The sequence below is a fragment of the Halichoeres trimaculatus genome, unplaced genomic scaffold (genome assembly GCF_033239565.1).
Source record: "Halichoeres trimaculatus isolate MK-OKI-2021-1 unplaced genomic scaffold, fHalTri1.1 fHalTri1_scaffold_12, whole genome shotgun sequence".
Lineage (NCBI taxonomy): Eukaryota > Metazoa > Chordata > Actinopteri > Labriformes > Labridae > Halichoeres > Halichoeres trimaculatus.
In genome coordinates, this window is record NW_027437190.1 from 10,470,825 (window position 1) to 10,484,625 (window position 13,801).

Sequence of the window (13,801 nt, forward strand, 5' to 3'; positions counted from 1 at the left end):
AGAACAGCATTTACATCACTGTTTTTCCGCATTAAACATGTTAGTTGCACACTTGATTGCTGTTTTCTTTACCCTTCCCCCAACTTTTGCCATGCCACCCCGTGCTCCAACCCCCTCCTCTTATAGTCACCCGAGAGAAATGAGTGGATGTTTGCATTTTTATGGCTGTCATATTTGATCAGGACTTTAGTGGGTTTCCCAGGACTGGTCCAGGCTGAGTTAGAGAGAAAGCTGGCTGTTTGCCATTAGCACTCTGTGCCAGGCTCAACAGTGGGATCCTCGACAAGCCTGTCACATTGATTTCTAAGCCCAGAATATTTTTGTTGGTGATGTGAGATAGATGGAGAGCATGTGTTTATCTGGCTCAAGGAAAACAAAGGGATGGGGACTATCTAGGCCAAGTGTCTCTGCTGTAGTTCCCTTTCGTTTTTCTTTGCCAAGAAAGGGCAATATTGGCACACAGATTCAACAAGTAAAGAGGAACTGGTTACACTTTGTCTAACATGAGTTTTCTGAAAAGATAAGCAGTGGCAACCAAATGTTTTTATATTAAAGACAGAAGAGCAATGGGATATGTTCGATTGATGTGAATAATGAGCACTTGTTCACATGATGACCCAGAGCCCCTTGTCTTATTTTAGGTAGCTGAAGGATCTCCTGCATGCATGGCCAAGGGGCCTTACCTCACCTGTTACCTCACTAGCCCCTGGGCTGAAGGATTATGGGTAACCTCATCAGCAGACCCAGCTGCCTGGGCCAGAAGTCCAAGCATGTGAGGTCAGACGAGGCTTTCCTAAAGGAGTGCTACCAACGAAGAAGAGAGTGGCAGCTTCCGGAAAACCATGGAGATGCCAAACAGGAAGTGTCTGTCAAAGATGCCCCAAAGGAGGATTCAATCAAAGAAGAGGATTTGGAGTGTGACAAGGAGTTGGAGGAAATTGATCTCAAGAGAGAGGAGGGGACTCATACTCCTTTATCAGACAAACCTCTACGCAGCTCCCCTGCCTCCACAATCAGGAGCACCAGTACTCTGGAAAATGCTTGGCACAGCAGCCCTTCTCCTATAAAAACATCCCGCAATGGGACTCTTACAAGAAGGACAGTGCCACCGGAGTTTACCAGATCTCCTCTGGCTCACCCAGACAGGACAGCTGCAGAGAGACGGGCCAGTTTCCAGAGGAGAGACTCCAGAGAAGGAAGCCCCTGGTCCTGGAAGACTTTGTCTTCACGGGAGGTTACAGAAGTGACGGAGGTGACGGAGACGATCGTCACTGAGATTGTGGAAGTTACTGAATATCCATCAGGTGGTAAAGGAGGTGACCCCGTGGTCACCAGAACTGTCAGAGTCCTGAATGGTGTCGCCGAGGAACTCGCTGAGGTTTATAAAAACATCTACTTTCAGACACGTTTAGGCCCATCTGTGCTCCAGTCATTCTTACTTTCCTCATCTGATCCTTTCATTCTGATCTTTCCTCTTGTTTGAATCCATGATATCAGGGTGGGCCTTTTTGAGATGGTGAGTCAATGATTTGAAACTGTTCTGTTATTATTTTGCAGCTCCAAAGTGATGGGCAATCAAGCTCAGACCAGGATTCCAGCCTGGATAGATGGAGGGTATGTTTTAACCTTTAACCTTTCTGGTCTCATGTTTGCAGAGTAAACCTGATCAGGTTTCACCTTCAACACATTCATTCATTCATACAAACAGCACTTTAGCTAATTACTCACACTGGTCTTTCTCAAGGGAACAAGATCCGCCTTGGCACTGAGAGATGCTTCAACAGATTCTGAGACATTTCTCCAAAACCTGGAAGCTTTGCTCACCTGGGTTAGTGAGATTGAGGATCTCACTGCAAATCAGAAACCACCATCTTCAGAGGTCAAAGTGGTGAAGGCACAGCTTCAAGAACAAAAGGTCTGTTATCACTGAAATCACATCACCTCATTTCCTCTTACAAAAAGAACAAAAAAAAACTCTTTCATGTGCCCTCCCAGGGGAAAACACCTGGATGGTTCTCCTACAGAAATGTGTGCTGCAGGTCACAGAAAATGCTCAACCACTTCTTTTTAGACTTTAACTTCACTTCTTTTCTGCTGTGGATGGGTGGTGTTCAGAGCCACAATGAGCTTCAGTGAGTCATTGTGAACATTTCCTGGGGGTATGAAAAAAAGGGAACAATCTCACCTTTCAGCTGTAATCGCACTCATTGTAGGTTCCTCTGAATGAGGTGAAACCTGGCTTGCTTGTCACAATGTCAGCTTGTCACATGAGACAGTGCCTTTCCACAATGATGGAACTGCAGAAAAAAAAGAATAACAGGAAAGGGCTGTGGTAAATGTTCAGTCCTTTCTGCAAGAAATTATATTCTGCTAAATTAAAACTTATGCAAATGCAAAGAAACTTTTTTCCCTCATTTTTTTCAGTTTTCATAGAAGAGAGTTAGATACACCACCATCAAGATTTCAAGCAAAGCAAATCTGTTCTTTTAAAGCTCTTGCAGCGTCTCCTCACAGACCGAAGGCGTAGTATGGACTGTATGATGCTGGAGGGCCCTCGACTGGTGGAGGCCCACCCAGGAGAGGAAGGGGAGCAAGCTAAGGTCAAGCTCTCTTCCCTCCAGCAGAAGTGGGAGGCCTTACAGCTGGAGGCAGAGCAAAGGTCAGATACTTTCACTGGCAATGCCATGCTTTTCATTTCACCACAACCTTAAAAAGGTAACTTAACAATTTGTTTGTTGTTGTTGTCAGGAGAGCCAGTCTGGAGCTCATTCTACCCAGAGCCCAACTCTTCCAGGAAGGAGTGGACAGTTTGCAACAATGGCTCATATCTGTGGAGCAGACTCTAGCCGAACTACGAAATGCAGAGAGAGTGATGCTGCATCTCTCAGAGGCAACAGACAGGGCCAAGGTTGGAAATGCATCATGTATAGTTATACAAACACTAATGTTTTATCACTAAAAGATTATAATTTCTGCATGCTTTCACATTTTCAAGGCTGTTGTTGAAGAGATTCAAGTCAAAACTGCTGAGCTGGGAAAAATACAGCAATCAGCCCATGATGTCATGGAAGCAATTTCGGGTAAGGTTTACTACACAGTTAGGACAAAACTAATAACCATTATAAAGGCTTAAAAAAGTTTTCACACCGTATATGGAATAAATATGTTGGTCTAAAACTGCTTATAGCCATGGATGACATTTTCAGTTAAAGATCATCTGTTCTGCGGCATCTATTGATGTCACATCCAAATAATTATTTATACCCTTGCAGAGTTTGAATGCATATTAAATACAAAGTTCAATTTGAAAAACAGGTCCGACAGATAACTTTTTTTCCCTAATCCACAAGGTTGATTAAATATTGAATATGTTAATAAATAGACACATCCTATCAATGCTGATTCTCTTCAAATTTTAAAAATCTGATTAAAATCTTAGTCTTACCACATAACTGATCTTCTCAGTGTCTGGGACTGTGTTTCTGTTTCAGAGGAGGAAGCTCAGCAGGTGCAGGAGAAGATGGATGCTCTGCGTATCCGTTGCTCCGTGCTGAGCCTGAGCAGTTTGGATGTTCTGCAGAGACTGGAGCAGGCCCTGGAGGCCTCCAGTCGCTGTACGTCCAGCCAGGAGGACCTCCACCTGTGGCTCGGCCGTATAGAGAGGGAGCTCCTTGGGACAGCAGGAGCGCAGACGCACGCTGGAGACTCGGTGCTATGTGCTGCTGAGAGACAGAGGGTAATGTCATTCACGCTCATTACAGTTTATCTGGTGAGGGTTTGGTAGAAGTGCAGCTAAATGCTGTTGCTAAGAGATTAGCGCGTGGCTTTTACATTAGTGGAGGTACAAAGTGAAATCTGTAACACGTTGTACACATCTGCTGTCAGAAAAAACTGAACTTTACACATAACTTTGTATTAGTAATTCCGACAAGAGTAATCAAATATATAGCTTATTTAAGGCTTTGGCTTACCAATGCAGCCAAGGCTTGTGTTGTCATAGCCTAGCTTAACAAACAATTTATAACTCCATGTCTGAATTGCAGTAAGAGGTTTAGAATCTAGTGCAAACTTTGCTATAAGTAGCTTTCTTAGCTTTAGCTTCAGCTTTTTTCAAGTGTTTTCCCCTCTTCTTAATGCTTTCATAGAGAGCAACAGGCTATTGAGCTAGCAAACATTACGTTCAGTAAGACAACTCACGGTATGGTTGTAGGCTTTGGTAATTAAGAAAATTGATCTCGTGACATCCTTTATCCCTAGTACTCAGTATTCTTTTTTAAAGGGATAGTTCAGTTTTTTTTTTTAATTTGGGTTGTCTAGATCCTAGACTATGAACTGCTGCAAACTGGGTCAGCTCTATCTTATAGTTGAGCTAATTTTAGCATCTTTGATGTTCAAGCACCATGACCATGGAGCCTAGTAAAACTGTTTTGTGTCCCAATAAGACCCAAAGGATGCACTGATTAAAAAAAAAAAAAAAAAAAAGAAAAAAATCCAATTATACCATGAGCTCACATGTGGGTTTGGGGAAAATTTAGGTGGGCTGTACAGAGAATTAAATTATAGACACCCTCTTCTCTACAAAGGTCAAGTGTTGGCTAAAAGCAAATCAGAACTGTGATCATTCTAACTTTGCCAATTTTTTTTTTTTTTTTTGTATTTATTCATTTTGAACTGGGTTGTATAATTACTTGTTCTGATGTGAACATGTATTTTATTGTTGTTTTGTAAACTTTTTAAAATTATTTTATGCTGTTAAATATTGTACATTTTATGACTTTTAAAGGCCCAACTAGGGACAAGAGTTGGAAATTAGCATTTGCTATAAACTCTCTGAGCAGCACATCAGATTCATACTTAGTGATGGAACTATGTTAAACTGCATCGTCCCTATTAAATAAATAAATTCAATTCAATTCAATGTGCAAGTCAATTTATATATTGTGAATTTGGAATTATTGCACCTCATCTGACATTGCCTTCTGCAGTAAACGTAGAACATAATGTACAACACATTATTGGCTGAAGGGTGTTGTTATGTCAGTTTATAGTCTCCTGCTTCAACAGCTAACACAGTGTACTTTTTACAAGGTTTACAAATCATGAGGAACATGCCTGTTATGCAAAAATTATAATAAAAAAAGAAGAAAGCTTGAAAAAACAAATAAAACACAGGAGTAAGTGGAGCTCTGGATGATGAATAATACAGACTGCAGTCATATGTGATCCAGGTGTATCCTTTGAAAGGCCCATAAATACCTTGTCACCAAGTCCAAATGGTTGCAGCAGTAGCACTCTTGGTTTGCTGGCAATGCATGAGCTCGCTTTTTAAAAACCTGAACCACCTGCTACCTTTAGCTCTTCCATGCTCTTCTGCTTGCACAGAAGTTTCTCCTTTTTCTCTTCTTGGGTTGTTGAATCTTATTGATCTGTGTTTTGTTCATGTAGGTGTTCCTTTGTGCCCACAGTAAAGGTCATCATCAGTTCAGGACCACTTTTCTCTCTTCCAAAGTTTACAGACCTAAACATCTGATCAGCACCCTATAGGCAGAAACATATATGTGTTAATTTGAATATTGCACAACCAAAATGTCTTTCAGGCTGTCTAAATGAAGCTTTAACTTACACCCATGACAAGTAATGTACATCATAACTTTCAAAGAGAGCTAAAATAGTCTTTAATCTAAATTTTTGCAGCTCAGCTCAACACAGTGGTGTTTATTGTTATTTTTTTCTGACATGCTGTTTTACCTTCTTACATGTTGTGTATTTTTTCTCAGTTGGAGCAGGCTGTGGTAAAGGAGATGGCTTGGTTCAGAGACACAGCGCTGAATCTGGAGAAGCTGAAAACCATCAAGCTGAATCCAGAGTTCATAGCAGAACAGCTTTATGAGCAGAAGGTGAGTACATCATGAACATATCTTTTAAAAAAAATGAAATAAAAAATCTATCCAGTGAGAAAAGGGATCATAGAAATTGATTTAAATTATGTAAGTTAAATTGCTTAATTTGACTTATTTTATCTCACTCCAGATTTTAGCAGTGGAGATTCTCCAACACAGGTTTAATATCGAGAAGATGGTGAAGATTGCTGAAATTCTAGTGACATACAGTGATGAAGGAGAAGCTGGCGATTTGCGGGTATGCTCTACACTTCAACTCACGCTACAACTTTTCTTACAATGTGAATGATAATACTTTTAAGTGAAAAAAATGTTTTAATATGGCGTTTCTCTGTGCAGACACCAATGGAGGCCTTACAAGAGCAATGCAACACCACCTCAGCCACAAATTCCCACGTGGTCCTCCAGCTTGAGCATGCTCAGTCGCTTCTTCTTCAGTTCTCAGAGGGCTTTGCTGAGGTTTCACCCTGGCTTGAAGAAACTCAATCCCTGATCGGCCAGCTCTCCCTCAGTACAATTAGCTACGAAGCATTTCGTGAACAACAGGACCTCTTACAGGTAGAGGAAACCTGCTTCCCCACTTTAGAGTGTCACTGCTTTCTCTGTTTTCTTTTTTGTCCGGTTCAACAAAGAAGTCCTTTTATGATTCACAATCTGCAACTATTCCTCTGGGTAAATAAGGTTTTGTGTTCAAACACAGTTCTCTAATGTTCTTCACTTCCTGACAGGGAAACATTTACCACCAGTGTCAAATAGTAGCTCAGGTTTTAGGTGTGCTTCAAATATGTTACACTACTCCTATACATTTTAAGGAATTGGAATCAAATAAAACCTCTTTAAAAAATAACACTTACCCTGCTCCCATTTTTATCTCTCCCACACAGGGTCTAAGAGAGTCCATTGCAGAGCACAGACCTTTGATTGCACGCCTGTGCGCCCTAGCTAAACGTTTGTCAGAACTCAACCAAGTTCAAGGGGAAGAATTCTGTCGAATGGCTTCAGAGGCTGAGGAGCAGCACAGAGCCATCAGAGACCGGGTCAGAGAGACAGCTAATCTGCTCGAGGAGTCCTTGCCGAGATTCACACAGGTAACACTTTTTTAAAGAATTAAGAATTTGCATTTTCAGGCCTAAACTTCACCATAACACTTACACAAACAACTTTTTAATTTTGCAGCTGAATGAGAGGATGACACTCATCAGAGAGAGTCTTGATCGCCTGCGTAATCGCTTACAAAGTCCCAGCTCTCTTCAAGGCCTTACCCCAAGGATCCAGGAGCAGCTGCAGGACAACAAACACACACTTGCTGAGCTGTCCAAGCTGGATCTGAGCCTCAGCAGCGTTAAGACACAGGCGGATGAGCTTTTGGCTAACACACAGGCAGCTGGTGATGGGTCTGTTGGCACAGGTAACTTATTGTTGACCCTGTGTTCAGACATATGGAGCTGTAGACAACTCTGATATGTGCAAAAATAAAGTCTCTGTAAATTTTTTCCAACTTAGCAATCCAGGAGCGAGTGTCCAGCCTGTCCCAGCTGTGGAGTGAGACACACATTCAGGCCCAGGAGAGGGAAGCCTGGCTGCTGAAACTCTTGGATCTGGCCTTGAAGTTCTGGGGTGATGTTAGCGATGTCACAGCTGCTCTTAATGATGCTCAGCAGACAGTGCTGGATCTCAATGCTAGTCGCAGGGACTCTGAAACCATCCGGCAGAGCCTGGAAACCATGCAGGTTTGTTTAGAAGCCCTGAAATCCCTCCTAAGAGCGCCCGGTTGTCGCATAAAATTCCATCTAAACTTTCACCCTCTGCTGCCTGTAGACCCTCAGGGAGGATATCGACGGTTTACAGGGGGATCTGGACACACTAGGCGTTTTGGGAATGGATATGATGTCAGCATGTGGGGATACAGATAAACCAGATGTCACAAAGAGCCTGGATGAAGTAAGAAATACATTTCAATCAAGTCTTCTTTAACTCATGATGATGTGTTGCACAGATGATGACCTCTTCTTGTGTTTTCAAGCTCTACTGCACCTGGAACAACCTGAGTAAACTGTGGAGCGAATGTCACAAAAAGCTGGAGGAGTCTTTGCAGATGGCTCTACACTATCAGGACACTATGCAGGTATGTGTTTTTGTAAGGATACCCAAATTCAGATATTATAAACAGTCTTCGGTTAGTATCATGGATAATTCAGACACGGCCCTTTGGCTGCCACTGCTGGACTCAAGCAGCGGTGTGGCCTCCTGCCAAAGAAAGAGCTCGTCTTTTATTCTGTTGTGATAGCAGAGTTCAGACTCTTACTCCCTGCAGCTTTTTATGTGTGGCTGACAGACAGTGTGGCCCCTTTCCAAAGGCAAATGAGCTTAATGGAGCAAGCTGTGTGAGGCAGTATTACTGCAAACTGTGATTGAATCCAGCTGCATATACTTACAGAAATAGAGTTTTGTCATTTGGAAAAACATTACAACCAAACACTGTGACGGTTCTGGATGAATCTGAAGACTTGAGTATTGTGCATTAGTTATTATACTGTGATACACACTCTGTTTTATTTATTTATTTTTTTTTGCAAACAGGGTCTTTTTGAGTGGCTCAAATCAGCTGAGCTGAGATCCACAGAGGAGTTCATGGTCGGCCCTGACCTGGAGTCCGTCAAAGAGCAGCTTTGTGATCTCAAGGTGAGTTCAAATGCTGGAGCACTCTCAGGGATGAAATTGTTGAAGACAGATATTTCTCTGATCCAGACGTGGCTGTGGCTCAGTGTTGATCTTTAAAGGTTTATATCACCTCAGATGCTGCTCCAGCAGAATACTCTGTTAGATTTGACTTGTTAATATCACTGCTCCTAAAATGAGTTGACGTAATGCTTTTCAACTTTAGCTGTTACAGTCTCCTGAGTCCTGTGTGTCGTGAGCACAGACAGTATAAAACATGAACGTAGCCGTCCAACATCACCCTGAAACGGTGAAATGAAGCCAATCCGCGGAAGCAGCCACATTGGCTATGACGCTGGCTGTTAGTTTTTCTTTGAGCAGCTACAAGGCGACCGGCAGTCACATGACCTGAGCTGTGCCTCTGATTGGAAAATCAATCGATAACTTCTAAACTGCTGAGTTTGAAAAAATTTGCCCACCGTACAGTGTGTGCCGGTAGTGAAATCAGTGTTTTAGACCCAAGCTGTTTTTTGAACTAGACTGTAAATATGCTTTGTAATGCCGTAAAAGTCTGTTTTTATGGCTGAGTGTGTACATGACTTCTGGTCTTTCTGCAGCCAGCCTCAAGCAGACTCTCGACAAACAGCGACTTTTAGCACTTCCACATAGGCCTCAGTTTTGCTAACCCGTCCCTTGGTCCAAAGTCACCTTTAATGAATTCCATCACAGTGATTTGATCCCAGCTCCAACTATCACACATCCCCAACCCCAAATTGCTCCTTGTGACACCATCAGAGGCTGCACGGTGGTGCAACGGTTAGCGCTGCAGCCTCACAGCAAGAAGGTCACCGGTTCAAATCCCCACCTCGGCCGGTGGGTCTTTCTGTGTGGAGTTTGCATGTTCTCCCCGTGCATGTGTGGGTTCTCTCCGGGTACTCCGGCTTCCTCCCACAGTCCAAAAACATGCTTACCAGGTTAATTGGTCACACCAAATTGTCCCTAGGTGTGAGTGTGTGCGTGCATGGTTGTCTGTCTATGTGTCAGCCCTGCGATTGACTGGCGACCAGTCCAGTGTGTACCCTGCCTCTCGCCCAATGATTGCTGGGATAGGCTCCAGCCACCCGCGACCCTAAACAGGATAAGCGGTATAGAAGATGGATGGACACCATCAGATGTGTTAATGTGTTTGACTAAAATAGCGCCCCCTGCTGTCTGTGTATGAATGTCATATGAATGGGATGAGTGTTTCATAAAAACACTTTTAGATGCCAGAAAGACGAGAAAAGTGCTTCAGAAGTACAATCTGCTTTCCTCCCAGAGTCCTGTCAAATTATTTTTAATGAAAAATAACTAAAATAAGTGTTTTTTATTTATTTATTTTATTTTTTAACTCTTAGGAATTCAAAAGAGAACTTTACCAGAAGAAGATCGAGATAGAGAGCCAGAACCATCGCTTTGTGTGCCGGCTGTCTCCCGGCTCAGAGCGTCCTGGTTCTGTCTCCCCGCTGTGCGACTTCAGACAGCGCTGGGATTGCTTGGAGTCAGAGACTGTCAACAGACAGGTAAAAAAACACAAGCAGACATTACTATGTCATTCACTTTATGCACAATGTCACAAAATACTGTTTCATGTATGAAAAACATTAAGCTGAAAAAAGCACTGCTACTGTAAAAATTAAAAATACACATTTTGTGCTTTTCTTGCACTGCCCTCAGCATCAACTGGAGTGTGCTCTGCTGGGGCTGGGTCAGTTCCAAAACACTTTGGATGAACTGCACACATGGTTGTCCAGGACTGCTGAACAACTGCAGGGCAGCCAGCCAATCAGCATCGACCTTCAGGCGTGTGAAATAGAGCTGGCGAAACACAAGGTAGGTGGCAGCCTAAGCTTAACAACTGACTAACGTTTACAAAATAATGACTTGTAATATAGCTGCTCTGTTATGGGCTCTGTGGTAGTGTCACAGCACTTAAACTTCTCACATTTCTCAAAGACCTTGGGTTAATCTGTCAGAAAACACTGAATTCATGTTTGTCCATTGTGTCTTCAGTGTATCTACCCTGTGTATTGTTCCTGTTAATGTAGACTCTTCCAAAAATACACACCTTTATATTTATTTGTTTGCAATGTATGATTTTATCTAACCAAACACACACTTAAGCCACTTTAACACCTTCAAGAAAAACTTTAGAAACACATCAGAAGAGTTAACAAATCTCTAACTTCAAATTCTTCCTCTTTCTTCAAGGTGCTGCGTAATGATGTCATGTCCCACGTTCGCACGATGGAGTCGCTGAACACGGCAGGCAGGGGGCTGCTGGAGGTCGGGTCCGGGGACAGCCCACATGGTCTGCAGTCTCTGCTTGAGCAACTTAATGAAAGCTGGGAGTTTGTCCGCTGTGAGACTGAACGCCGGCAGCTGGAGTTAGAGAACAGACTGAGTCAGGTGAGGAGATGTAAACACACCCAGTGCTCTGGTTCAGCTACAACAAAAGTCACCAAAGATATAAAGGGAATGTTTTGTTTACTTCAGTATTTGGCATAACGTTATTCTACTGTACCTTCTCACATTTAAGGTTTCATTGTTGATGTAGAATGGCGCCCTCTTGTGGTAGTACTGAAGCTGACCACACTGACGCGCTCAAAAGAGCCTGCAAACTAACTGATGGGCCTTGTTTGCCACACAGCATCCTGGGGAGGCTTTATATCAAGTTGATGTTACTAAACTATCCCTCTCTGTACTCCCATCATGAATACACAATCTTCTTTTGCTCAGATAGTTTTATATATATATATATATATATATATATAAAAAACATAGAAGATACATGTAGGTGTCTAAAGGAAAACATCATCAAATATGAAATGTATCTATATCTTTAAAACAATGTAGTTCATGTAGCTTTAAAAAGTACCATGGCAAGGTTGATGGTCATTGTATCACTACAGGTAAGTTTTCAGTGAACTGATATTCCCATTACCTGAAATGATTCAGCATGAATTTTGTATGAATTCCAGGTTCAAGATGTTACCATGGAGATTCAGGATCTTCTGCAGTGGCTGGAAACCACAGACCTGAGACTGTCCTCTAAAACCATATGGAGTATGCCGGACTCTGCCACTGAGAGGCTAAACGCCCATTTGGTAAAACTTTCAAAATGTGGTTTATGCACATTGCAAATTATTCAGCACTAGCCAAGATTTAAATTCTTAGATTTAGGCACAATAGATAACATATTTTAAGAGTGTTTTAAATATTTAATGTCTTTGAGTTTATGGTCAAATCTTAAATTGGGCCTGAATGTGTCTTATTTTGTCCTAATTAGTCAAAGGATATCAAAATACAGTGGAAAAAATAAAATAAAATGTTCACACAAGCTAAATTTGTTCTGAAAGTCTTATCAAAATAAAACTTGGTTCAAGATTCAGCAGCACTCTAAAATTACTGGAATAAGGCTATTACAGAATACATTGGTTTAAAACAGCCAAGTAAATGGCTCACACTGTTAAAAAAAAGAATGAATAAATGAATGCTTTTATTTCAACATGTGAGAATAATGAAAAGAAAAAAAAAGAGAAGAACATCAACAGAAAAAAGTAATATTTGAAAAAGCAACCAAGATAAAACAAAACAGCAACAAAAAGAACCCCCAGAAGAAGTGAAACAATACTGACATGTTGGAAAAGGGGGTAAGAAGAAGCTTCAGATTATTTAATCCTACCCCTTCTCCTCTTCATAAAAAAACAACGTGGAAGAAACACTGAAAAAAACAAACTGTAACTCTTAACTCTTAATATGTAATTTTGGCGCAAATAAACTTCCTCTTAAACAGAAAAACAAAACATCCCAATCATACTCCTCTCATGCTGTCTTTTCAATACCTGAATAAATGTTTCTGTCCCACACGTAGGTATTAAACTGCTGAACTTTTAAGTAAAAAATAAAAATAAAATTTGTTTGCTTATATGTATTATGTATGTTTACCTTAGTATTGTGTTTCAAGAAGTTTGTTTTCAAGTATTGTGGTATAAAAATGAGTTTATCTCTTCATTGTAACTTTAGGATTACTTCTTAAGGCCCCCCTTTTTTTTTTAGATTTCTTGTCAAGTGAATTCAAATTTCTGCCTGTACAGATAATTTGGCTAGTTTTCAGGATTTTCTCATCAAATATATTGTTTTTATTTTGTCTCCCGTTTTATGAAGCACAATAAGTTTATAACTTGTCTGATTTTAAAACTGTCTTAAATAAATCTGTCTTCCTCCCTTCTTCTCTCTCATAAAAGGAGTTGTGCACTGAGATGGAGTCGAAGCACCACTCCTTCACAGACGTGAAGAATGCCATCCACAGGATGCTGGAGAGCAGTGACGTTGTGCGGGGATCAAGCACTGAACACAGCCTATCCATACTTGAACAGAAGTGGGCGTCTGTTTACAGCAAAGTCCAGGAGAGAAAGGTTGTTAACTCTTTGTCCCATTGTTTTTTGTCTCCTGTTGTCAGTAGTTTTTTCAGAAGATTAATTGTGATTATTTTGTCTCACAGGCGAAGCTCATAGAAGGACTGAGCCTGGCTAAGGAGTTCCACAGTAACGTGCAGGAGCTACTCACTAAAATGAGCAAGTGTGAAGAGTCTATCGGGCTCCTCCCTGCTCCCAGTTTTGTTCTGGACACAGTCTGTACTCAGCTGCAGGACCACAGGGTGCATCTTCTTCACATCTGCCACATATCCAGAGTTACACGTTTAGAAATATTCATCTTTGCTGACATGAAATCCTTTTATCTCCACAGACTCTGGTGAATGAGGTGAATGGTTATGGTGAGAAGAAGACCACAGTGGAGAGCACGGCCTGCAGACTGACAGAGCTGAGCAGGAAGGAGGACTGTGATGTCATCCATAACCTGATCATGACCGTCCAGGATCGCTACAAAAAGTTACAGCAACGTGCTTCAGAAAGAGGGAGGATGCTGGAGGAAGTCAAAAAGAACGCCAAACAGGTAAACCACAACATCAGATCTCTGTTTTTCTACATCTGTGCATTTACTTAAGATGTGACTCAGATGTTTAAGATCTGTCTTTATATGTCATACTTCAGTTTAATGAATCATGGCGCCTGCTAGTGGACTGGATGACGGAGGTAGAGCAGACACTGGATACGCACAAAGAGATCGCTGTGTCCCACGAGGAGATTAAACAACAGCTGACGGAGCAAAAGGTGGAGTAGGCACTGTAAGGGATACATCTC

General features: G+C 41.7%; 1 protein-coding gene across 1 annotated transcript in view; it reads left to right on the forward strand.

Moving 5' to 3' along the window:
* The window catches only part of LOC141800569 (plectin-like), a 192,729-nt gene that overhangs the window by 170,081 nt on the left and 8,847 nt on the right, over positions 1-13,801 (forward strand). The window contains exons 38-61 of the mRNA XM_074683178.1: positions 718-1,378; positions 1,558-1,614; positions 1,745-1,915; positions 2,493-2,659; positions 2,749-2,908; positions 2,996-3,080; positions 3,492-3,736; positions 5,778-5,897; positions 6,031-6,138; positions 6,240-6,458; positions 6,785-6,988; positions 7,077-7,308; positions 7,404-7,630; positions 7,719-7,841; positions 7,924-8,025; positions 8,481-8,582; positions 9,956-10,120; positions 10,275-10,430; positions 10,809-11,006; positions 11,579-11,704; positions 12,845-13,015; positions 13,102-13,257; positions 13,347-13,553; positions 13,652-13,771. Of these exons, the coding sequence (XP_074539279.1) occupies positions 718-1,378; positions 1,558-1,614; positions 1,745-1,915; positions 2,493-2,659; positions 2,749-2,908; positions 2,996-3,080; positions 3,492-3,736; positions 5,778-5,897; positions 6,031-6,138; positions 6,240-6,458; positions 6,785-6,988; positions 7,077-7,308; positions 7,404-7,630; positions 7,719-7,841; positions 7,924-8,025; positions 8,481-8,582; positions 9,956-10,120; positions 10,275-10,430; positions 10,809-11,006; positions 11,579-11,704; positions 12,845-13,015; positions 13,102-13,257; positions 13,347-13,553; positions 13,652-13,771 (4,282 nt within the window). The remainder of the gene's footprint in view (positions 1-717; positions 1,379-1,557; positions 1,615-1,744; positions 1,916-2,492; positions 2,660-2,748; positions 2,909-2,995; positions 3,081-3,491; positions 3,737-5,777; positions 5,898-6,030; positions 6,139-6,239; positions 6,459-6,784; positions 6,989-7,076; positions 7,309-7,403; positions 7,631-7,718; positions 7,842-7,923; positions 8,026-8,480; positions 8,583-9,955; positions 10,121-10,274; positions 10,431-10,808; positions 11,007-11,578; positions 11,705-12,844; positions 13,016-13,101; positions 13,258-13,346; positions 13,554-13,651; positions 13,772-13,801) is intronic.